Source organism: Sus scrofa, chromosome 3 (genome assembly GCF_000003025.6).
Source record: "Sus scrofa isolate TJ Tabasco breed Duroc chromosome 3, Sscrofa11.1, whole genome shotgun sequence".
In the NCBI taxonomy this organism is placed as follows: domain Eukaryota; kingdom Metazoa; phylum Chordata; class Mammalia; order Artiodactyla; family Suidae; genus Sus; species Sus scrofa.
In genome coordinates, this window is record NC_010445.4 from 117,628,555 (window position 1) to 117,651,909 (window position 23,355).

General features: G+C 58.3%; 1 protein-coding gene across 2 annotated transcripts in view; it reads left to right on the forward strand.

Annotated features, from left to right (window-relative positions):
* The window catches only part of HS1BP3 (HCLS1 binding protein 3), a 38,375-nt gene extending 19,568 nt beyond the window's left edge, over positions 1-18,807 (forward strand). For both annotated transcript variants that reach the window (XM_003354913.5, XM_013996311.2), the window contains exons 5-7: positions 9,550-9,710; positions 11,105-11,240; positions 16,597-18,807. In XM_003354913.5, the coding sequence (XP_003354961.3) occupies positions 9,550-9,710; positions 11,105-11,240; positions 16,597-16,867 (568 nt within the window). In that variant the 3' untranslated portion in view covers positions 16,868-18,807. The remainder of the gene's footprint in view (positions 1-9,549; positions 9,711-11,104; positions 11,241-16,596) is intronic.

Consider the following 23,355-nt stretch of genomic DNA (forward strand, 5'->3'; position numbering starts at 1 on the left):
ACTGCGGGGCTGCTGGGAGGGTGGGAGGCATGGGCACAAAGCCTGGCTTTCCTTTGTCTGTTAAACCTGGTTTTGATTAAGGAAAGACCCGCCACTACACCATTGGAAGTGGCTCAAGACAGAAAAAGCCCAGCCCAGCCCGTCACTGCCGCGCTCCCGTGTTCGGGGGTTTTGTGTCTCTGTCCTGGCTGCATCCGCGTAACTGCGGCCGGAGCGCACAGGTCCTTTCATCCTCCGCTTTTGCACGGAATGTCCTCAAGACCGCTCTCCGCGTGGGGGCAGCGTCTTCGTGTTTAACTTTCTATTTTAGAGACTTCACAGTTCTGAGAAAGAGGAAGTTGTCCCATGATAGTTCTGCCTTCTGCTAGAAATACTCTGCTAGAAATATTTTAAATAATCACTCAAATAGTATTCGATTAACAAAGAAACATCGAAAGCCCCATTGAAAGTCCTTCTGTCGTGATGTTCCCGTTGTATTACCAAAACGGGATCGTGTTATGTGCGCCATCTCATACTTTGCTTTTGTTCAGCTTCCATTTCCAGTGTTTGCAGATCAATAAATAAACGTCCACATTCTTAACTCAGTGCTGGTCCCTCAGGCTGAGGGGCTATAAATGACATTGCCAGGCCCCTGCTTGGGGACATTGCTGGTGCTTTCCATAGGCTTTCGCCATTGCAGGCAATGAGGAACTCATTCACGGATGGAGCGTTTACTCTGTGGAAGCTTTTCCTCCAGAGACCTGCCCCAGAATGAGGACCTGCCCCAGAACGGGGTCCCCCAAGCTTCTACTGGGGGTCTGGGTTGGGTCTCCCCAGTGAAGGGGTCTTCGGGGACTCGATTCCCCTGCCTTGGGAAGGGCTCTCTGCTTTTCCAAATGCTGCCCACCCACCAGGCTTGCTACCTGCCCCCCCACCTCTTCCCCCAGTGCCCAGAGAGGGCCCCCCCACCCCACGTCCAGGCCCCAGGTCCCTGAGGACCCTCAGCTTCCCGAGGGACCAGCTAGTTCACTTCCCCGTGAAGCTGGGCTTCCCGCTCTCTGCTCAAAGGAGGGGGAGCCGGCACCCAGGGGCCTGTGCCATGGCCTCGAGTGGTGAAGCTGGACATTTCTTTGGAATATGAACCCCGTGCTTTGTCATAATTATTTATACACATTTTGCTTTATCGTTCATAAAATAACTGTATGTGTTTGAGTAGAAAAGTATTTTGCCTCCTAAATTTGGATGAAATTGCTGCTCTGGGATGAGTCTGTGGTGTTTTGGGGGTTTTTTTAAATTTTTTTTTCTTTCTTTTTTTTTTTTGTATTTTCTAGGGCCGCACTTGCGGCATATGGAGGTTCCCAGGCTAGGGGTCTAATCCGAGCTGCAGCTGCTGGCCTTCGCCAGAGCCACAGCAACGCAGGATCCTAGCTGCGTCTGCAACCTACACCACAGTTCACGGCAACGCCGGATCCCTTAACCCACTGAGCAAGGCCAGGGATGGAACCCACAACCTCATGGTTCCTAGTCGGATTCATTAACCACTGAGCCACCATGGGAACTCCGAGCCTGTGCTTTTGAAAGCTTCTAGCCACTGCCGGGTGCCCTCAGATCTACTAACACAAGATTTATTTCCCCCGGGCTTTACTGAGATATAATTGACATATGACATCGTGTAAGTTTAAGGTGCGCAATTTGATACACCTGTTTGTTGCGAAATGATTGTCACGAGGTTAGACGAGGCACTTACCCCTCACAGAGTTACGTTGTCCAAGACTTAGAAGTGAGACTGTCCCCAAGGATGGGAGCTCTGGGGGGACAGCTTGGCCTCAGCCCCACCTCGTGAGGGACACTAGGAGCCGCTTCTCCTTGGACGCCTCTTGCTTGATAGCGTGGCTGTCGCTGGTGGGCTTAAGACCCCTTTAATGGTCTAGCCGCCCCTGCCCAGGGTAACAGACCTGGGCAGAGGGGGAATTCTGCACTACCCTGGATCTAGTTAGGGATGCAGATTCTCAGGCCCCCTTGGACCCCAGTGAGGCCCAAGAACCTGTTTTTTAATGAGCTCTTGGGGTGCTTTCCAGGCAAATTCATCCTTCAGGAGCCCTCCTGCCACCCCACCCCACTCCAGAACTGAGCTCAGTGAAAGTTTTGGGGAAGCAGGAAGGCAGTGACACAGAGATCTGCCAGCCACTGGGCCCACCACCTCCCACAGGGGTTCAGGAGGCAGGCTCAGGGACACCCCCCACCACCACCGCCCCCTGCCATCTCTGGGGTTTCCCTCTCTTGTCACCTGCTGGAGGGCAGTTCTTCCTGGTGGCTCTTAGGGCTGGAGGCCGGGGCTGGCGGCTGTGCATGGTACCTCCACAGACAGCACTTTGCCATGGCCCTTCCTGGGATCAAAACTGTGAGGATGGAAGGGACACGGTGAGCCCCCTGGGCCCCCCCGGGAGCTGTCACAGTGATTGCAGCAACAGCTACTGTTATAGTGACCAGAGCACAACCCATGGGCCTGCTGTACCAGCTCTAGGTTCCCCACACACGTGAGTGCACAGTCTGCCCTAAATGAATAGACCATCAGGGTAACAGATGGAACAGAGCTGTCAACCTTTTAAACTGAAAAACAGACACTTTGGTTCAAGAGAAATCTCCTACGGAAGCCTGATCCATAAAACAGACTGAGGGAGTTCCTATCAAGGCTTAGCAGTAACGAACCTGACTAGTATCAGTGAAGACACAGGTTAGATCCCTGGCCTCGCTCAGTGGGTTAAGGATCTGGCGTTGCCATGAGCTGTGGTATAAGCCTCAGAGGCGGCTCAGATCCTACGTTGCTGTGGTTGTGGTGTAGGCTGGTAGCTGCCGCTCCAGTTCAATCCCTAGCCTGAGAACCTCCATATGCCGCAGGTGCAGCCCTAAAAAGACAAACAAATCAACCACCTGACACGTGCATACATCCAGACAGACTGAAGTAGAATTGGCCCGGTAGTGACAGGAGTGGGGACTGGATCTCTGCCCCGCAGCCTCAGCCTGCCTCTCACGCGGCCCCGGGCAGCCTTGCAGAAGGTCAGGGCCCCTGCGTGTGGTTTGAAAGCCGCTGGAAAAGCTGGAAAACTGAGGATGTCTGGTCACCCCAGGGCAGAATCCTGGTTCTGCCCTTAGCAGCTGGTGGGCACTGGCAGGGTGACTGAACTTCTCTGAGCCTCAGTTTCCCTTCTTGTAAAGTCAAGTCCAGGCATGGTGGGGATAAGGAACAAATGAGATGAAGCACAAGAAATTTCTTCTGTATGATGTTATTACTGTTTCAGATTTACTTGGCTCCGAAGAAACCCTTAGGTGTTTAAACAAGTGATGTGGAAAAGGCAGCTTTTCCATTTCCTGCTGCTGTTATGCAAATATCAGCATGGTGCGCTGTGCACACAAAGACCTTTACCTCCCGGGCCAGGGCCACCCGCACCCCTGTAGGACCCACAGGGAGCCAGTCCCCCGTCAACCCCCCCAACCCCTCTCCCACCCCCACCCCAGGTGGCTGGGTTGCCTCCGGAGGCCTCTGTTTCCAGAGGGCCGGGCTTCCTGGCTCTGTCTGGTGGAGTTAAATGGTTGCTTGTCTCCTTGGAGGATGGAGTCTTGGGAGGTCATGCCTGCCATTCCCCTGCCTCGGGCTGCCCAGGAGTCTGTGGCAGCCCCCCAGTCAGAGCATTTTTGGAATGACAGCTTTTACACCGAAAGGGGCCAGAGGTCAAATCGTGTCTTTGTGGTGACAGTAGAGGACCCTTCCCAAGATCACGCGGTCAGCAGTACCGCCCAAGCAGGAGCTTCGGCCTCCTGACTGCTGGCCCAGGACTCGTGCCGTCACCCCCGGACAGAGGCCCTACCTGTGCCCGTCACCAACTTCACAGCCCTGGCTGGTTTGCTCTTCCTGTTGGGTGATGGGGAGGACAGGTGTTCCCTGCGAGGACTGCCAGCGTCCACTGGTCATGTCAGCATTTGGAGTGGCTTTGGGGGTGTTGGAATAGACAAAGACCACCCACGCGAGAACAAGCAAAGGCCATTTATTCAGAGCTGGCCAGAGTAAGGCAGGGGCCAGCCACCATCACCTGCATCTGGCTGAGACTCCCTGGCAGGCAGGGAGTGGGAAAGATTTCCAGACAGGGGGAAAAAGGGGGAGGCTCGAGTCTGCTGGATTGGAGGATCTTGGCACGCGGAAGCTGGAGGCCTAACCGGAAGTGGGGCCTCCTGCAGCCCATGTGATTGGTTGGGGGAGCATATTTGGCTTTGTCGCTGGACCTCGTCAGTGGGAAGCAGGGTAAAGCTTGCGGAAAGGTATTGATCCAGGCCCAGCCATTGGGTCCGTAGCTGCAGGGCTTGTGGTGTGGCCGCAGGTTGTGGGGCTGAGTTCTGTTTTCTCTCTGTCCTGGCGGCTGCACATTGGTTCATTCAGCCCCTCAGGGCTGTTGCAGGTGTGACTGGGGTTTGGATGCTCTGCTTTCGAGCAAGGGGGGCCGAGCTCCCGCAGCCAGGCCGCTCTGGCTGCTTGGCGGTGCTGCTGCCTGGGTGGATGAGGGGCAGCGTTTGGCCCCTGTGCAGAGGAGGAGATGTGCCACCCCCCTGCAAGCTGAGAAAGGAGAGAGGTCCCTGAGGTCCTGGTCCCTTGAGTGAGGCTCAGTGGCCTAGAGAGTCAGGCTGTGGCTGATGAGAAGCAGATCCTTGAGAGATGGGCGTCCATGGCGGCTACCCGGACCGGCCCGCGTAAAAAGTTAGGGCCCAGAATGAAGTCTGTTGGGTCAACACACGATGTGAGCCGGACGCCCTCAAGCAGCAGCTGTGGTCACAGGCCTCTGCTCTGCCCAGTGTGACAGCATACGGGCCCACTTTGCAGCTCCCAGAGCATTCCTTATTCCCACTGAACAGATAAGGAAACAGTGAAAGGATGGTCCTAGGGTGGTACCCAGGTCCTCCCTCGGGAGCAGTTGGCATCTCCCCTTGCCCTGCAAGATGTGGGCCCGACTTCCTCTCAGACCCTCCCCAACCTGGCTGCATGCACCTGCTGTCCAGCCATGGGCACTGAATATGCCAAGCCCCGGCCCACCTTAGCGTTCCCAGGGCTGTTCTCTCTGCCTGGAACACGGCTTCCCCGACCCAGCGCCTCCTTCCGTCCAGTGCTTCCCTGAATCTCCTGTCCTGGCGAGGCCAGCCTGGCCCACAGGGCGAATGCCTTTCCTCTGTGATTTGCACGACTTGTGGTCAGGTTGCCATGGAACCCGTTGCCTGCTGCTGCTGCAGATAACATCATCCTGGAATGAACTTCTCAAGTCCATTTATTGGCACTCTGAAATTTTTCTCTAATTGAAAAAAAAAAAATTTAAGGTTGACAATTTCTCTCTTTTTTTTTTGTCTTTTGAGGGCCGCACCTGTGGCATATGGAGGTTCCCAGGCTAGGGTCCAATCAGAGCCACAGCTGCCAGCCTACACCACAGCCACAGCCACATAGGATCCAAGTCGCATCTGTGACCTACACCACAGCTCACGGCAACACCGGATCCTTAACCCACTGAGTGAAGCCAGGGATCGAACCTGCAACCTCATGGTCGGATTCGTTTCCGCTGCGCCACAATGGGAATTCTGACACGTGCTCTATTTTGAAGCTGGGAAGTTGTATACTTGGAAAAGAGGTTGATCTCCATGTCTGGTTTAGCATCACCCCGGCTTTGAAGGTAGCAGTCCTGTTGTCTGTGAGTCTTGCTTTGGAAGGATCCGTTGTCTTCTGTTTTGTCTAGGAGATGCCTCTGCATCCCAGGGTCCTGGGCCGTCAGTCCCCATCGGGGACTTGCCATGGGGGCAGGTGCCTCCAGGAACGTTGACACAAGCCCCCTGGGTGACTGGAGGGGAGGACACTCTTGTGTCAATCACTGTCACCAGAGCCGCCTGAGCCCTGTGGGCAGGGCCGCTCCTTGGCCTGTCAGAGCTGTCAGCCACAGCACCTGCCGCCTCTCCCTCAAGTGTGCTCCACACCCGCCTGCAGCTTGTGGCTGGGCCTGGACATCTGTCTTCTATCAGGCACACACAGCAGGAAGGCTGATGTCTGTCCATGCACACACGTGTGTGCCACAGGAGCACGCTTCTGCATGCCTGTGTCCGTCCGGGGAGCCCCACCGCCCACCTTGTGCAGCCTGTGCCGCGCTGGCACTGCACGAGGTCAGGAGCTGCAGTTCCGTCCATTGAGACCTCGCCGTCTGATGCTCAGTTGCCGCGACCCCAGTGACTGGAGTCTAATCATACCAGCCTTCTTGTGGTGGAGGGAGAAGTGGGGCATCGTTTGTGGCCTCGGTGCAGAAGGTGGGCGGCGGGCACAGCACAGCTGGGCACTGTGTCCCGCAGACAGCTGGATGGACGCGGATGGAGACGGGGCTGAGAGGGGAATGGAAGGGGCACCAGGGCCCTGGCCCATGTGTGCAACCCGCATCCACGCTCACGCAACCTGTGAGGGAGGGGAAGGTGCGGGGCTTGGAGTCTGAGAGACTCGCCTCACGTGGGAAATGCCTGTCCTCACCCTGAACCTGGCACCATCATGAACTCGCCACTCCTGTCCGAGGGTCCCTTTATCAGCGCTTGGCCTCCTGCCATCCTTCCTGCTCGTGCCTCCCCGGCTCTGGCCCTGAGCCTTTCTCTATGGACCAGGAGCAAAGCTTCCACGGGGGCCCGGGCTCCTGCTGCTGCTCGAGTCATGCCTTCTGCAGCCTGTCAGAGGTTGAGGGTCTCTCTGCCCATGTCATTTTCTGCCCTGAGACCCCCCTAGGTCACTGTCCACCCCTACACCACCTCCTCCAGGAAGCCCTCGGACTGGGTGGGCTCCTTCCTCTGGGCTCCAGCTATCATAGTGTGATTGCATGTGTGGTGACGATGGGCTCGTGTCTATGACTCTGCTCTGCTGTGGGGACAGTGCCAGGTCTTTCTCATCTCCGGGCCCTCATCACCCAGCACAGGTCTTGCCCATGCGAGGGGCTCATGAGCTCAGGGTGAAAGGATGGGCCCCTGACACATGGGCCAAGGGACCAGTGGAGACCAGTGGGGGTGCCTGCGAGCCGTCTGGAGGAGGAGTGATGGAGCAGAGGGCCTCTGTCTGATATGGTGCTGGGAGCCCCCTCTCTTCACTCCTTTTCCCCCCTCCCTGAGGGAGGAGGCAGAAATAAGTCTGGATTTGAGATGTACTGTCCTGCTGTCTGTCCATCTATCCATTCGTCTGTCCATCCTTCCGTCACCCCTTCATCCATCCATCCTCTCATCTGATGTTTATTTGGCATCTGCTCTGGCTGGACCAGACACACTCCTGAGCCCCCAGAGACTGAATCTGGGGCCAACCAGCCCAGATCCCTGGAGCTTTCAGCTGTCAGAGCTCCGTGTTTCCTCTTGTTCTTTGTCTCCCCTGGAGACAGGTCGGGGGAGTTGGGGAGACGAACAGGGTGGGGTTCAGATGGTGCCTGACTGAGCAGCCCCATGTGCTGAGGAGTTGCTTTATTTCAATTCAAGACAACAAAAGATAAAAAAAAAACGTCTCCAGGGAGAAAAACAAGAGCATTCATCCGATTTGAGAGGAAAACTCACATAGCAGGAAAGCCGGGCCTAATTTGTGCTCTGCGAACCAGAAGTAGGTGCAAGAGGGGAAATCATTGAAATCTCGGCGTGGCTTCTCCAGAGATAATTCATCATGTCTGTTCATTCACGTCCTTTGTTCTTCAGACCCTCCCTTCTCTCTGGGCTTCCTCTGATTTCTGGTCCTCGGAAAAGCCCCCAGCCCTTGCCCCAGGGGGCTGTCTGCTGAGGGGATGTGGCTGTGCCTTCCCCACGAGCCGTTTCAGAGCTGCTGGTTCTGCTCAGGGTGCACCTGCAGAGGGAGGCTGCAGAGTGGAGCGGTCAGGCCCAGCCCCGGCCTCCCTGGGAGCTGCAGGGGTGCTGGGGGCTCTCTGCCCTCCACTGCGGCAGCCCCTGTGGGACCCAGGAGCGGGACCAAGCAAAGGACGGCAGCAGTGGGGAATGAGGGGCAGTGGTGGAGTAGAGCCTGCAGGCTCCGGGCTGGCCCACGGGCTCTCCTACGCACAGTTCATCAGAATCCACAGGGATGCAAAGAGCTGCCTGGGGCCTGTCAATGGGGTTCTGCCTCAGCAGAGGCGTGGGCCTGATGGCCTGTGGCTTCAGCTCATCTGGCTTGTGCCTGGAATGGAGAAAGAGCAGGGGGACAACCGTCGCATCTCCAGCCCTGCCTGCTGTGTGGCCTTGAGCAGACACCCAGCTTCTCTGAACCACTGTGTCCTTGTCTGCTGACAGAGATCCTCCCACCGGGGCCCAGCTCTGAGCACGGACATGTGTTGGTCCTGCAACCTCCGGTGGCTGCAGCCCCACCTTTCATAGCTTTTCCGCATCTCTGCCGGAAGCCCCCAGCTCTGCCAGCATCTAAATCCAGCCCTTGGGAACGGCCACCTCGAGAACCCTGCCCTCTAGCCCCCAGGGCAGCCCCGCTATTTTTATCTGCTGCGGCTTAACCTGTGCCATTGTTGACAGCGGGGTCCATGCGGCTTAACCACGTCATATCGCCAACAGGAGCTCAGAGGGTGACCTCGTCCCATTGGAACGGCCCTTCAGGCGACAGGCCCACGGAAATCCCACTTCCAGTTAACAGCTTATGTCTGGTTTTTGCAGGAACCTTCAAATGGCTAATTTAGGCATCATCAGCCGGGGCTGGATCCCCTTGTTAAAAGAAAACCAAGTTTGTTTATTTACTGGCGGTATAACTTCCAGTGACGTGTGCAGATCTGCAGCCTTCAGTTCCCTGAAGGTTGACGTGTATGCCGTGAACCACCACCCGGATCAGGAAATAAAGCCTCCTGAGGTCCAAAAGCTTCCCTCGAGCCCCCTCCTGGTTGCCCCCAGCAGAGTCTGGCCCAGAGCAGGGCCTCCCCAGTCGAGGAATGAGGGACCTGAGGGGTACAGAGCCCGAGGGTTTCCTGAAGGAGGTGGGGTTTGCTCAGTGGGACTGTGGTGGTTTCTAGAATGATGGGGGTTACACTGCTCAAGGAGAATGAAATACGCAGGGGAAACAAGGAGCATTGCCCCAGGCTCTCTTCCATTCTCCCTGGGGCCAGGCCCGGAGGTTTGCAGCCTCATGCATCCCTGCTGGTTTCCGAGTGGCCATGCAGTGACTCTCAGCTTGGCCCCAGGGAGTGCTGAGGTCTGGCAGCCCCCGCAGCTCCAGCTCCGGAAGGAGGAGTTCTCTGACCCCTGACCCCGCAGGCAGGCCTGAGTCCTGCTGGCCCTTTAGGCCTTGGAGTTGTCCGCGGTCGGCTGTGTGGTCCAGAGGCCCAGCCGCTCTTCCCCCACGTGCCAACAGTGGCTGATCCCCGGGCACAGGACTGGGCTGCCTCCTTGGCAGCATCTCACGACCCCCTTGTCAGGGCCCAGGAAGGGTCCTTCCCGACACAAGCTCAAGCCTGCCCCACACCCGTGTGGTTCTGGCCAGGCTGCCCGAGCCCACCGGCAGGCCTCTTGCAAGAAGTCCTAACTTGAGTTCTGTCTGTGATTCTGCAGCTCCAAGAAGCCCAGGAAACACCCTGAGGTGGCCGTGAAGCCCAGACCCTCGCCCCGGCTCACCATCTTTGATGAGGAGGTAGACCCCGACGAGGGGCTCTTTGGCCCCGGCCGGAAGCCTCGCCCCGAGGGCCCCACGGAGGGCGGACCCTCCAGGGACCGTAAGTAGAGCCCCAGGGTGTTCCCTTCGCTCTCAGTGCCTCCTGGGTGACCCAGCCAACCTCTGCAGGTGGCTTCTTCCCACTGCGCATGAGCAGAAGGGCCGTCTTCCTGTTCTGACACAGTACAGACTCGGTCAGTGGAGATTTTCTGCTGAAGAGATCTGGTCCCGTGCCTTGTGTCCCCACAGCCTGGAGCACTCCAGGGCTGTTTGTTTGTTCTCATCAGCCCTTGGAAGCAGAGGGTGGTTTTCTTTGTTGCTCTGAAAAGTGTGGGTTGTGACTGGTGTCAGAGCACCCTCGTTACATCTGCCGCCAGATGTGGGCACCTGGTGAAGAGTGGGTGCTGACCCAGCCCCGGGGTGCTGGGGCTCTGCGGGACTCGGATTCTGACGGGAAGCTCTGTGTGCCTGCAGAGACCCCGCGGGAGGGTCCGGCGCAGAGCTGGAGCAGGGAAGCTGAGCAGCCCTGGGACCCACTCTCGTCCTTGGGTCTGACTGTTCCTCCCTGGCCTGGGTCTGCATCCAGGGTGGGGAGTTGATGTCACCCACTAATTCAGCTGCACTTGGTGAGCACCCACTGGGGGCCAGGCTCTGTGCTGGGCCCAGGGACACCTGGATGAGTAAGACACAGTCCCAGCCTTGGGGCCTCCCATGGGACACAGGACATCCCCTTAACTACAGGGTAGCCTGGGCCCGTAGCAGGTCTGAGCAGAGCCTGTGGAGGCACCAGGGAAGGCTTCCTGGGTGCGGGTCGGGTGGAGGAACTGTATTTCAGCTGCGGAGTTGCCAGGCCCGCTGAAAAAACGTATTCCAGGAGAGGGGGCTGCAGTCACCGTTCACAAAGGGCAGCGCTGAACAGTGGGGATGGGGAGGGGGTGGAGCCGACCCCGGCTCCTAGAGGCAGGGGCTACATTCAGAAGAGCTACCATTGCATCCCAGCGGCAGCAGCCCCAGGCTGGTGGTTGGCACTCTGTAAGCACCTTCTGAAAGACGGGGGTGCAGCCCTGGGGGCTGAGCTAAGAGATCCAACTGGCTGGGTCCTGGGGAGCCTGGGGCAGCGAGCTGAAGAGGCTGTTTTCTCCTAAATGCAGTGTGGTGGCCCCAAGGACAGGAACCCAGCCGTGGGGCCATCAGCTGACTCCCACCTAGCATGGAGGGAGGTGGGGGATAGCTGGGTAGACAGGTGTGTCAGGCCCCATGAGCACCTGTCCCCTGCCCCCACTTGGCCCCGTTCCTCTGGTCCCTCTGTGCTCACCTTGCTGGCAGAGGGACAACCTTACACCCTCTCCCAGCTGCACCTAGAGGTTGGGCCAGACTGTCTGCAGCCTGCACCCCCAGGCAGCCAAGGACAGGCTGGGACTCCCTCTGACCACTCTGCCGCTGCCTCCTCCACAGCCCTGAAGCTGTTTGACGACCCTGACCTTGGCGGAGCTGTTGCCCTGGGTGACCCCTTGCTGCTGCCTGCTGCCCATGAGAGTGGAGGACCCCCGTCCCGCCTGGGCCCCAGGGAGACCTCAGAGGATCTATTCAGGTACCACCTGCATCCAGTGATGCTTCGCCAGGCCTGAGAGGGGCCTGGACAGAGCCAGGGCTCCAGCCCAGCGCGGGAGCACTTCACCATCCTCCGGCTCCCAGGAGGGAATCCTGGCCTCTGTCAAAGGCGGGAGCCTGTGGGGGGTGGGGGAGCCGGCCAGGAGGCAGTGAAGGGCAGGGGGCTGGAGGTGGTGCTAGCGGCTCAGCAACTTCTAGAAAGAACGAACTTCATGCATACACATCATTTATATAAAGAATAATTAAATTATATGATGGCATAAACAGGTGTGGCAACAAATAAACCTGACACTTGGTGGCCTGCAGCTCACCTGAAGGAGGCAAAACGCAGATGTTCTGGACAGCGGCAGGGTCACAGCGGCAGGTGTACCAAGAGAGTGAGGCTTAATCTGTTACGTGGATGTAGGTTGACAAATGTGCAAAACTGACAGCCAGAGAGTGTGTGCCGTGTGCTAAACAGGATGCTGGGCTCCTCACACATCATCTTGTTTAATCCCCACAACAGCTCCCACCCCCCAAAAAGGTGCTATTATCTCCTTTTCACCGAAAACGGAGGCGAGGGGAGGTAACTGGCACCAAGCCAGAGCTCCTAAGTGACAGGCTGGGATTGGAACCCCAGTCAGCCAGCCTGTGTCCCGTCCTCCAGCCTTTCCAGGACCCTAAGCACCTAGAGGAGGAGAGGGGGGCAGATCCGCCTCCCACCCCCAGCCTGGCAGGCTCTCCCTGGGCTCCTGCTTGTGCCGCTGCCTTCTTGGCACACTGGGCACCGTGCATCTCTCCGGCACGTCATCCACGTCCCCGGGATGCAGGCTGTGCCTGACGAGTCACAGGACACTGAGCCGTCTCTTTTCAGGAACAGTTACGTGGTGACGGGCCATGGGATCCCAGGAGGCTGTCATCCCCTCCCTCGTTAGCAGCCGCGGGCTGTTAGCCCCGAGTGCCTGCCCAGCGGAGTCACAGTGGCGGCTCCTTGTCATTACATCTCCCCACGGCCCCTGGCAGCTGTTCACTCTCATCCCGTGTCCTCGCTCCTGACATGCCGGCAGCAGGGCTCCCCGGGAGATGCTGGGACTGTGGTTAGGCACTGAGGGGTAACGCGGAGGCACAGGGAAGCAGTCACGGCAGTCGGCCCCAGGGCGCAGCTGGGCCCCGTGGGAGCCGGTCCTCTCCAGGGAGCCTCTGCTGCCTCGTCTCCAGGACTCAGCCGGGCAGAACCATTGGGACCTTCTGGGCAGTTCACACTAAGTGCCTTGCACCGGTGCTTTCCAACCCAGATTCTGCAGAATGCCAGTTTGCAGGGTGTTGAAAGGTGTTACCTTCAAAGGTTTTCTGTGACCAGTTGGCCGGGGTGGTACTAGCGTTAAACAGAACTTTCCAAGCCTGCAGTCTGTGGGCACACATGGCTCGAGGGGGGATGCCTCAGAGCATTTCACATGCCAGTTGGTCCTGGGACCCTTTCCTTGGTAAAGCATCCTGCATCCCGGTGCTCTGGGAGTCACTGCGCCCTGCCTTCACTCTGCCAGACACCTGGTGAGGAAAGAATTCGCTTCCTAAGAACAGGAACCATATTTTATTTTTCTTCGCATGAGTCCCATGACTCTCCAGGCAGTGATGGGGCTTCCTGATGATAAACTTTCTAATGTTCATGACCCACTCATCCCATCACTGGCATCAGCCACCCAGAGGCTGCGTGGAGAGCCGTCTCGGCGGGGTTTGGAGTCCGAGAAGCCCCGTTTCCTTACCAGCACAGGGCCCCAGTTTTGGGCTTTTTTTTTTTTTTTTTCTTTTTTGGCTGTCCTATGGCACATGGAGTTCCCATAGCCAGGGATCAGATCCAAGCCACAGTTACAACCTACACTGAAGCTGCGGCAATGCCAGATCCTTCAACCCACTGTGCCAGGCTGGGGATCGAACCTACACCCTGGTGCTGCAGAGATCGTGTTGTGCCGTAGCAGAAACTCCCAGTTTTGGTCTTTAGTTGAGTTCTGTCCTCTTCAGGGACCTGGGCAGGAGGGGTAGGACTGGGGTCTTCAGATGCCTCCTCCAGCCCCTTGGTGGTTGACTTCATGTCCGCAGGGCCTGGAGGAGAGGGGACCTGGACCTTTCATCAGTGGGACCTGCTTTTAGCCATGACTCAGGGAGCCCAAGTGGAAATGGGGGGGGGGCCTTGGCCAAGGATGTTGAGTAGCTACCTGTGCCTCAGGTATGATTGCCTCGCCTCCCACCTCAGAGCAAATCCAGCTTCTGATCAGTTCCAGAGAGTCACTGCTTTCTAGCCAGTATAAATCCTGAACTCTGACATAAGCTCTTAGCTGCTGCTTTATTCCCTAAGGGCCCTGTTTGAGGGTCATTCCGTCCCTCTGAGTTTTTCCAGGCACCCAGCCCCCAGTGGGGGTGCAGCACCAGCCAGCACCTGCCCCAGGGGAGCTGGAGGAAGGGCAGCCACTTGGAGGGAGCTGGGACACGGCAGAGCCTGCCAGGAGCATCCTGTCCTGGGTGATGCCTCCCGAGATTGCCTGGAACTCTCCTTGAAGGCCTGGCTGGGGCCGTTCCCTCTGGGACTGGACTGGAGAGGCATCTCTGCTCATTTCTCTGCTGTCCGTGGAGACTCCGGATTCTCCCCTTGGGCTCTGTGACCCATCACAGGAGGGGGACCCAGGAAGCAGGCAGAGTGACCCACAGCTCCTTTAGTAGCTGGTACCTGGCAGGCAGCCCCTCCTGGGAAGGGCACCTCCACCCTCACGCAGGCTTCTGCCAGGCCCTGCAGTGCTGAGAGTAGTTCTGGCCAGAGGGGCCTCGCTTCTGCTCCTGCCTTGTTCAGCCCTGCTGGTGTCCAAGCTGGACCCCACTCACAGATGGGGAGACTGAGGACCAGGGAGGTGGCGTGGGCTGAAGCCACTGAAGGAGTAGCCGGATGAGGAACAGAACTGTGTTCTGCCTGTTGTGCTGTACATCTGTGTACACAGTGTCCAACCCTGTGGGGCGATGCGACTGTTCCCATTTGGCAGATGAGAAAACCAGAGCTTGGAGAAGCCAAGTGGCCTGGGCAAGGCCCCCAGGGTCTCCTGCCTCCAGCACCTGTGCCCTCCCTCCCCTGTCCCCAGCGTGGCTGTGTGAGGCATATCTTACCCTTAGACACATGGGACCTCCCGGCCCAGCTGTGGCAGCAGGCTGCCTGCCTGAATCTCTCTGCTGGGCCGTAGTTTGAAGAAGGGCCAGGAAGCCTGCTTTAGGAATTCCTGGATTTCAGTGGGAATTTTCCTTGTAACTCTGCCAAATCTCCCAGGATAGTTATCAGACCTTCCCCAGGCCTGGGGCTCCTGCTCTTTCTTCCAGATCGGTCTGGCCAGTGCACAGTTTCTCCAGGGGGGCAGGAAAGAGGTCGGGGTGTCCCTGGGAACGTGGTCTGGGGTGTCATTCCTGACCCTCACTTAGGCCAGGAAAGCACACGGCTCACCCTCTGCCCAGCTCTGGTCAGGGGTCCTTCTTTCTCAGCATCTAATGGCAGCTGGAGCATTCCTGAAATGACCTCATCCGGCCCCTCGCAGGTGGGGAAACCGAAGCCCAGGGAGGGGGAGGGGCTGTCCATTTATCCTGCAGCTCTGCTTGCTTTGGGTCTTCTTTGAGTGACAGTGTCCCAGATGGAACCATCCTACTGAGGGACAGGAGGAGTGCGTGGCAGGTGTCCCGAGGCCTGGCGCCCAGGAGACTCCCTGAGGATGCATGTGTTTGGGTGGCTACCCGAAAAGCTCTTTCCCCAGGGGATCTGGGCGGGTCCGCAGGGGCCACAGGCCTGGCACTGTTACTGGCAGGTGTGATTGGCAGGGGGAGCTAGGGCCTCAGATTAAAGTGAGGGAGCCTTGGAGTTCCCGCCATGGCTCAGTGGTTAACGAATCCGACTAGGAACCATGAGGTTGCGGGTTCGGTCCCTACCCTTGCTCAGTGGGTTAATGATCCGGCGTTGCCGTGAGCTGTGGTGTAGGTCACAGACGCGGCTCGGATCCCACGTTGCTGTGGCTCTGGTATAGGCTGGCGGCTACAGCTCTGATTAGACCCCTAGCCTGGGAACCTCCATATGCTGCGGAAGCAGCCCAAGAAATGGCAAAAAGACAAAAAATTAAAAAAATAAAATGAGGGAGCCTGGACCCTGGAGAAACCCTGACCTGAAGCTGGAGAAAGGGCTTCAGTGCACAGGTGCCCCAGGAAGGCAGACGCACCCAAAGACCGAGCTACGCTCTGCGGAGTCCTGCTCCTCTGCCCGCTAGCTGTGGGCCCCAGGCCAGGCCCTTCATCTTGCTGCACCCCGGTTTTCACATCTATAAAACAGGGCTTATATCTATTGCCAGACAGTGTTTTGTGGTTATTAAGCGAGTTAATAGATGTGGAAGTGTTGATTGGGTGGGCGGGTGGTGGGGAAATTGGGTCTCCCATTGTGCATCTGATGTGGAGTGGGGGGGGGGGTGGGGAAATTGGGTCTCCCATTGTGCATCTGGCCTCTAGGAACTCAGTTCCCGCAGCAGGACCTCCCTCGGGCGAGGTCTGCCTTTCTTTCCTGCCATTCAGTACCTGGGGCTGGCTCTGTGTGACTGTCACACTGCTCCAGTCTTCAGTCCCACCAGCCAATGGGCCATCAGGTTCAGGGCATGGTGGATCTTGGTGGGCGCTGGCTAAGGGCAGCTCTAGCCCACTGTGGGCTCTGTCTAGTGCCCGGGTGGTCCCCCAGGGGACGCTGGGCAGGCAGACCCCACCCCACAATGGCTCAGAGCCCTTCATTCATTCTTTCTCTGGCTAAACGTGGTCTGAATGAGAGCTCCGCTTCTGAAACCAGACATCCTAGTTCCAGCTCAGGCCCTGCCACATGCTGTCACCTCAGGCAGGTGGCTCAGCCTCCTAGGACTGGAGTGTCTGTGTCTGCAAGGTGGAGATTAGGCGGTCCTCCTCAAGGGTTGTTGGGCCATGAAACAAGATAACGGGTCTGAAGTGCTTGGCACACCTGGCAGCTCTTACTGTTATTTCTTGAGGGGCTGAAGGAAAAGTCACCCAAAGAAGCCACCTTGTTGAGAGCGGGGTCACCTGAAAGGCAGTTCTGCAGAGGCTGCTGAGGAGCCAGCTCTGCTTGTGCTGGGCACTGGTGGAATCGCAGGGAAGGAGAGCCCTGCCCTTAGCTTCCTCTGCAGGGACAGGATGGGTAGAAGGGCCAGGCGGGGAGGCGGGGGTGGGTGCTGAGCGCAGTGGCCCGCAGGGCTTCCTGCCTTTTGGGGTGGCAGGGGGTGGGGGTGGGGGCTTGTTCCTTTTGCAGGAGGCTGTGCTCATGGCTTCCCCCGCTGGTTCTCTAGAGTCGAAGAGGATTTGGATCAGATTCTGAACCTGGGAGTTGAGCCCAAACCTCACCCCCAGCCCAAGCCCCAGCTTAAGCCCAAACCGCCAGTAGCAGCTAAGCCAGCGCTACCCAGAAAGCCAGCTGCTCCCCCCAGAGCGAGTCCATCGGAGGCTGTGGCGGGGCAGCAGAGGCAGCAGCAGCAAATCCAAGCCATGGACGAGATGGACATCTTACAGTACATCCGGGACCACGACGCGCCTGGCCAGGCTGCTCCCAGCCTCTTCTGACCGCCTCCCCAGCCCCGTGCTGTTCCTGAGCCCGTAGACCCTCTCCGGTGCAGGGGTGTGTGGGGAGGTGCAGACGTGCCTGTAGGGCCAGGACCTCTGTTCCAAGGGAGAGAGGGTGCAAGCCCAGGGCATAGGACCCCTGTACTGCCTTTTCCCTTTTCCTCAGGCCCATGGGGTCATGGAACCCTGCAAGATGCAGAGAGCAAGGTCACTCTAGGAATTGGAACTTCAATTGTCCCACGTGGATGTTGACGGGAGAGCATGTGGGGTTGCCTTGCCAACCAGGAGCCCAGCCCCCAGGGTGTTGTGAGACAGGTGGGGCCTATTGAGGCGCCACTTGGGCCCACTGGCTCTGCCAGCCCCACACAGGAGGGAGGGCCTGGCCAACTTAGGGTCAGGCCGGGGTCTCCAGGCCAAGCCCCTCTGGAGTCTCTGGTCAGCAGAGACTCCTGGGGGCCTGCAGGCCATGGGAGGGTCTCTAGGAGAGGGCTGTTGAGTGGGTGCCTAGGAGAGCCTGGCTGGGTAGGGCAGCCCTGAACCACCTCAGGGTGGTTAAGCAGGGTGTCTCCCCTGTGGCAAAGCTCAAGAGAAACGTCAGGCCCAGGCTGGCTCTGGGGCGTGGATGGCCTGACAGGCCCCAGGTCTCCCCTTCTTCCTTTCCTAGGAAGGCCTGGCCAGACCGCGGCCTCCCTGGGCCTCTGGCCGTGTGCTCAATGTCCAGCACAGCATCTCTGAGCAGAGTGGTCCCCCCAGCCTCCAAGGACCCCTGCAGCTGGACTGGGCTGGGCCGGACGCTCTCGGGCTGCTGCTTCAAGGGCCCCATCTGTCTAGTGGAGGATGCTGCCGGGCCCTCCCTGCCCTCGGGGTCTGGGCTTGTCCCCAACCTACCCAGCAAGAAGGAGCCCTGTGCTGGGCAGGGCCCATGCCTTAGACTTCTCTGCACCCCTGCGCCTTGGCACACGGGTCTGGGCATGGCACAGAGCTCAGGAAATTCTCAATGAATGTATGATGTTTAATGGAGCAAAGGATGCCTTTTTTTTTTTTTCATATATTCTTCATGTTCAGAGCTAGTTTTTAATGAAACAGATTTGTTTTTAAGGAAATGCAACCACTGCCGTCCCTTGGGTTGTGCTGTTGGACCGGGGATTGGAAGGGGGGTTTGAGACAAGGACCCCGGCCCTTCCTCATCAGGGCCAGCAGCCAACCCTAAGGGCTTCCCTGGGCCGGGGCCAGTGGTTGCTGCATCAGAGTCTCTAGCACCCACTGCCTTGTGCCGGGACCTGCAGGGCAGGTGGGAGCACGCGGATCTGCCCTGGGTGTCATGCCCCTCCATCGGCTGTCCAGTCCCGAAAAGCCTGCCCCCCAATGTGTGCCAGCAACAGAGGAGACAGGTGGCTCTGGGGGCCGAGAGCCTGATTCCTCCGCCTCCTCTGCCTTAGCTGGGCTCCCAGGGACCCCCTCCCCAGGCCCTGAGCTGGCTCTGGGACAGCCTCGGCGCCCCCACGAGCTGCCCCCCTTTCTCTCATTGCCAGGCCTTCACACCCCCCACCCCTCAAGCACAGGTAGGCTCCGCACCGGCCCCCGGGTGACTGCGGAGGCCTCCCAGGGAAGGAGGAAGTGGGGAGGGCTGGTCCCCTTCCCTTCCCCGTTGTCTCCTCCGGGCCCCTCCCTCCCTGCACCCCTCCCCCCACCTCCCCCAACATGTGACATAGGAGCAGAGGGTGCAGCCGCCAGGTGCCTCTGGGGGTGGCTGGGAGGAGGCCCGTCATAGGCAGAACCTGCCTCCTCCCTGTCGGCCTGGACCCCGGACCCTCAGCAAAGAGGTGCGCTTCTCCAGATGCGGAGGCTCCGTGGCTCGTCTTCTCACCCGAGTCTGTGACCTGCTGGCCAATCCATGACACCCCGTCGTCCAATAAAGTCCATGTCGGTGGCTCATTCCAGCACTTGTTAGTGGTGCTCTTTTCCGTGCTTGGGCTGATGGAGGACAGTACGGGGCACTGTCTCTGTAACAGCGGGCTCCCCAAGGAGACCTGTCCTTGAAGGACCCAGGCTATGCCAAGGCCTCTCGGGCTGCTGCTGGGCAGGGCGGGGCGAGGGCAGGGGGAAGGGTCCACTGTGTAAAGCGAGGGGCCAGAGGCCCAGGCCCAGTGGGGTGTCGGGTCACTGCTCAACCAGGACCTGTTTGGAAAGGCAACATTTTCCTTCTCCAGACCTCACCTGGTCGAGGCTGGACTGGCCCTGAAGCCCTCCCGGCCCTGACGCCAGACAGCCTGCCGAATAAGCCCATCCGTCTGTATCCAGACCTGTGCCGGCCTCCACTCTCCTGCCAGAGTCAGATTCTGCAATGCTGCTTCCTGCCCAGGACCCAGAGTTTCTAAGCAGACGACTGCAAGCCAGCGTCCCCAGGGAGCCCCGTGCAGCGCGGCCTGTGAGCCTCCCCCCACCCCCGCCTCCCCGGGCTCCCTCACCACTTGGCTTTGGCTCTTGCAGCTGAGCTCACATGGGGCTCCTGGCTCCAGAGGACAGGGGGTTGGGCCATTTTGAGAAGGACCACGCAGCCCACGAGCCTGCAGAGGAGAGTTCACTGAGGAAGGAGGTTTTACTGAGGTTGGTTTGTTTTGACGCCGTGTGAGCCCATGGACAGGATGTGCCAGCTGCTGCGGGGCCCCCGCTCCCATCCCCTATGTTCCCCTCAGGAAGCCAGGGGCTCTGGCCCATCTCCTGTCCCGGTCGGGCTGGGAGGCCAGCTCCGCTGGGGGCACCCGCCCTTCCTAAGCTCTGGCGTCCCGTGGTCGTATCAGTGCCAAAGTCTGGAACCCATCTCTCCTCCGCGTGCTCTAGGGCCCAAGGCTCGAGCCCTCAAACGGGATGCAATGAGGCGGCAGAAGTCCAGATGTCTTTGGGGCCCTGTAGCCTTCCTGCCCAGCTGCCAGCCTGGTGTTGTCAATACACAGTGGTGATCTAGCCCTGGTGTTAGGCTTTGTTTTGTTTCCAAAGAGACTTGGCGTGGAGGGTAACACTCAGCTCTCTGCCCACCAGCTGTCCAGCTGAATATCTCCTGTGGATGAGAGAAGGCAGCAGAGCCACCAGCGCGTGCCCTGGTTGGAGGTCCGACCGGACAGCGAGCACCTCCCAGTGCTGCTGGGTCTTGATGGCCGTGCTTAGAGGTCAACACTCAGAGCCCTCGTGAGTGGCTGACCCTTCCAGCTCAAGTCTCGGACAGTGCGTTCAGGGCAAACTCTGATCACTCCAAGCCATCCCCTGAGGCCTCATGGTTGGGGGTAACTGACCCAAGGGCCAGCCTCCGTGGACCAGAGGGATCTAGGTTCCAGTCCAGCTCGCTGTTGATGTCCCCTCACCCCGCAGTGCCAAGTGAAGAGACATCCCTGAGCTCCTGTGAAGGGCCGGGTGGGCCGTCACGTCCTATTTGTTCCTGGAGGCATTTCCATAGGCTGGTTACTCCCGCTCATCACATCGGGCCCCCTGCCCAGGGCAAGCTGGGTCCTAGTGGGATGTGGCAGAAGGCACTGCCAGCTTCAGCCAAGCCCAGCCTCTAGCCCTGGGCACTGGCCTTAACTTCCAGGCGTGGCGCTACGTACGACACAGCGAAGGGGACCCAGGTGCACAACAGGTGTATGTAACGTGGTGTGTCCAGCCTGGAGCACAGACGCCCGTCCTTCTCAGAGCTGACCTCAGCTTCTGGTTTATCACAGCTCTGGCCCCTGGTGGGAGCTGAGGGATTGCATTTCTCAGGTCGTGCTCAGGATAAGCCACACTTCTGGAACGGGGGTTATAGGCTCAGTGCGCAGCCTCAGTAAGTGGGCACCCCTAGTGACAGCTTTCAGAGGGTGAAAGCCTGTGCCTCTTTGCTAACTCAGCAAATAGCAGCAGCCTCTAAATTGCTTTTTTAGTAAAGCTGGGTTCGCTTTCTCCAGCCCAGCTAGCCAATCACGTCTACTTCCTCACATGCCGAGCTCATTCAAAACCACTAAGCATTTAGTGCACCTACTGTGTGCGGGCACTGTGACATGTGAGAAAGGATCAGGAGGGGAGAGGCATAGAAAAAAATGCTGGTCAGCCCTTCCAGTCTAGAAGCTCCCCATGGCACTGGGCATCAGTCAGCTTGGTGAAGAAGCTCATACAAGGAGCCACACAAGCTCGTGAATAATGCAGTGCAAAGCAGAGGCAAGTGATGGAGTTCCCGCTGTCGCTCAGTGGGTTAAGAACCTGACTAGTATCCATGAGGATGCGGGTTAGATACCTGGTCTCAGTTAAGGATCCGGCGTTGCTACAAGCTGCAGCTTGGATCCCATGTTGCTGTGTTGCTGTGGTGTAGGCTACAGCAACCGCAGCTCCGATTTGACCCCTCGTCTGGGAACTTCTATATGCCATAGGTACGGCCCTACAAAGAAAAAAAAAGGCAGAGGCAGGGAAGGATAGTGTAGGACACACAGCTCTGGTGCTCAAAGGACATGGGACAGGAGATATCAGGCCAGCATGGCCAAGGGATATTTCCTGAGCACCTCCTGGGTGCAGTGCCTGTTCTAGGCATGGTGGAGGGCAAAAATAGGAAAAGTGCCACCAGAGCCAGATTTGCCATGAACGTGCCACGCCCCTAGGTCCTGTTCCGTTCTTTGGGCCTCCTGCCCACACAGCAGACACAACTCCTCCCATGCAGCCACCCCTGTCCACCACCCCCCCAGCGCACACAGTGTACACGCAACCTGAGCCCGGCTCCTGGTCCCTGCGTTCATTTCCTAGGGCAGCCGCAGCAAGTACCAAAAACCAGGAGGCTTTAAATAGCAGGAAGTTACTCCCTCCCAGTTCTGGAGGCCAGAAGTCCCTCTGATGGTTGCGGGCAATCCATGCGGTCCCTGGGCTTGCAGCCGCATCGCTCCAGCCTCCACCTCCGTCTTCGCCCGGCCTCCTTCCTGGGCCTCTGTCTTCACGTGGGCCTCTCCTCTGGGTCTTCTCTGGGTCTGTGTCCAGTTTCCCTGTCTTGTAAGGAAACCAGTTGTTGGGATAGGACCTCGTTTTACCTTAATTACATCTCAAAACCCTGTCTCCTTTACACTAAGGTCCTGTTCACAGGTTCATGGGGACAGGAATTTGGGGCAGGGTGGGTGGGGGACACTGTTGCAGCCAGTGCCGTCCCTGAGGGTCTGGTACCTTTCAGGAGGCTGAGGTACTTGAGTGAAGAAGTCATGACTTCCTACCTCCCGTATCAGCTTCTGGGCCTGTCAGATACCATCTGGTATCAGTGGTCTTGGGCCCTTGTGATCACACAAAATTTAGGAGAAATCACCCCGCCGGTGACAAGAGTACAGAGACTTTGCACACGGCTTGTGTCCAAGAGTGGGAGTGGGACACGCTGAGCATGTGACTTGTGGGGCCCCAGGGCCTGACCCATGTGGCCAACGTGTGGCCTGGCCCCCCCACAGGGCCATCATACCCAGGGCAATGGCAGGCCCTGCATATCTCCTGTTCCAAGCTGAGGCAGGTGGCATCCCGTCCCATCCTATCCAAGCCGTGGTCTCCGTGATGTCCCTGCGTGCTCTGGGCATGTTTCAGCCCCGCCCTGTGGTCCCCACTCCCTGTCTGAGTCGGGGAGGGAGCTGGGACAGAAATACCTTTGTTGGACCCTTGCCAGGCGCCACGGTTAGATTTCACTCACTGCAGCTGCCACCAGAAATATGGAAAGCTCTTCTCTTCAAATCTTGGCAGGAGCGACTCTACAGCAATGCATGGCACCAGCTGGAGGGTCAGTGACACTTCGAGCTGTCCCCGGGGTGGCCCTGCCCTGGAGAAGGTCTGTCTGGAAGGGCCTGGTGGTTTTCCAGGCGTCAGGCCTCTGAGGAGGTTGGAGAAGATTCGCCAAAGCTGGCGATGGACAGGCTTCCAGAGTGTGAGGGCTGCCGGCGGACTCCCGGGTGCCGAGGGCCCTCTGCCCCGGCCTTCTCAAGTGGGCTTTCTTCCCTTGGCAGGATTGCTCTTGGCTTCTCCACCTGTGTGTTTCTGTTTTTCCTTTTGGTTTAATAGCCACTTTGCTCATTTCCCCCTCAGAAGTGTTCTCGGTCCCAGAGGGCAATTTTTTTAGGTTAGAAAGTAGAACAGCTAACTTCTTGTCCACCTGTTTCTCAGACACCAGGAGTAGCAAAGAGGCTCAGCCTGACCCAGTGCTGCCCTGAAGGCTCCTTTTACTGCCCAGACAGTCTAGGGTTCCAGTCAGGCTTGGCCTGGTATATGGGTGGCCCTAGGATGGGAACCCTGGCCCCACAGACTATATAAAATAGGAATGGAAAATGCTGCAACACATTTGGGGAAAAGCTTGGCAGTTTTTTTAAAAGTTGAACATAAATTTACAAGACACCCCAACACTTCCACTTCTAGGAATAGACCCAAAGGGAAAGGAAAACCTATGACCACACAAAGACTCGTGCACAAATACCCACAGCAGCTTTATTCGCCATGGCCAGAAAGTGGGAGCA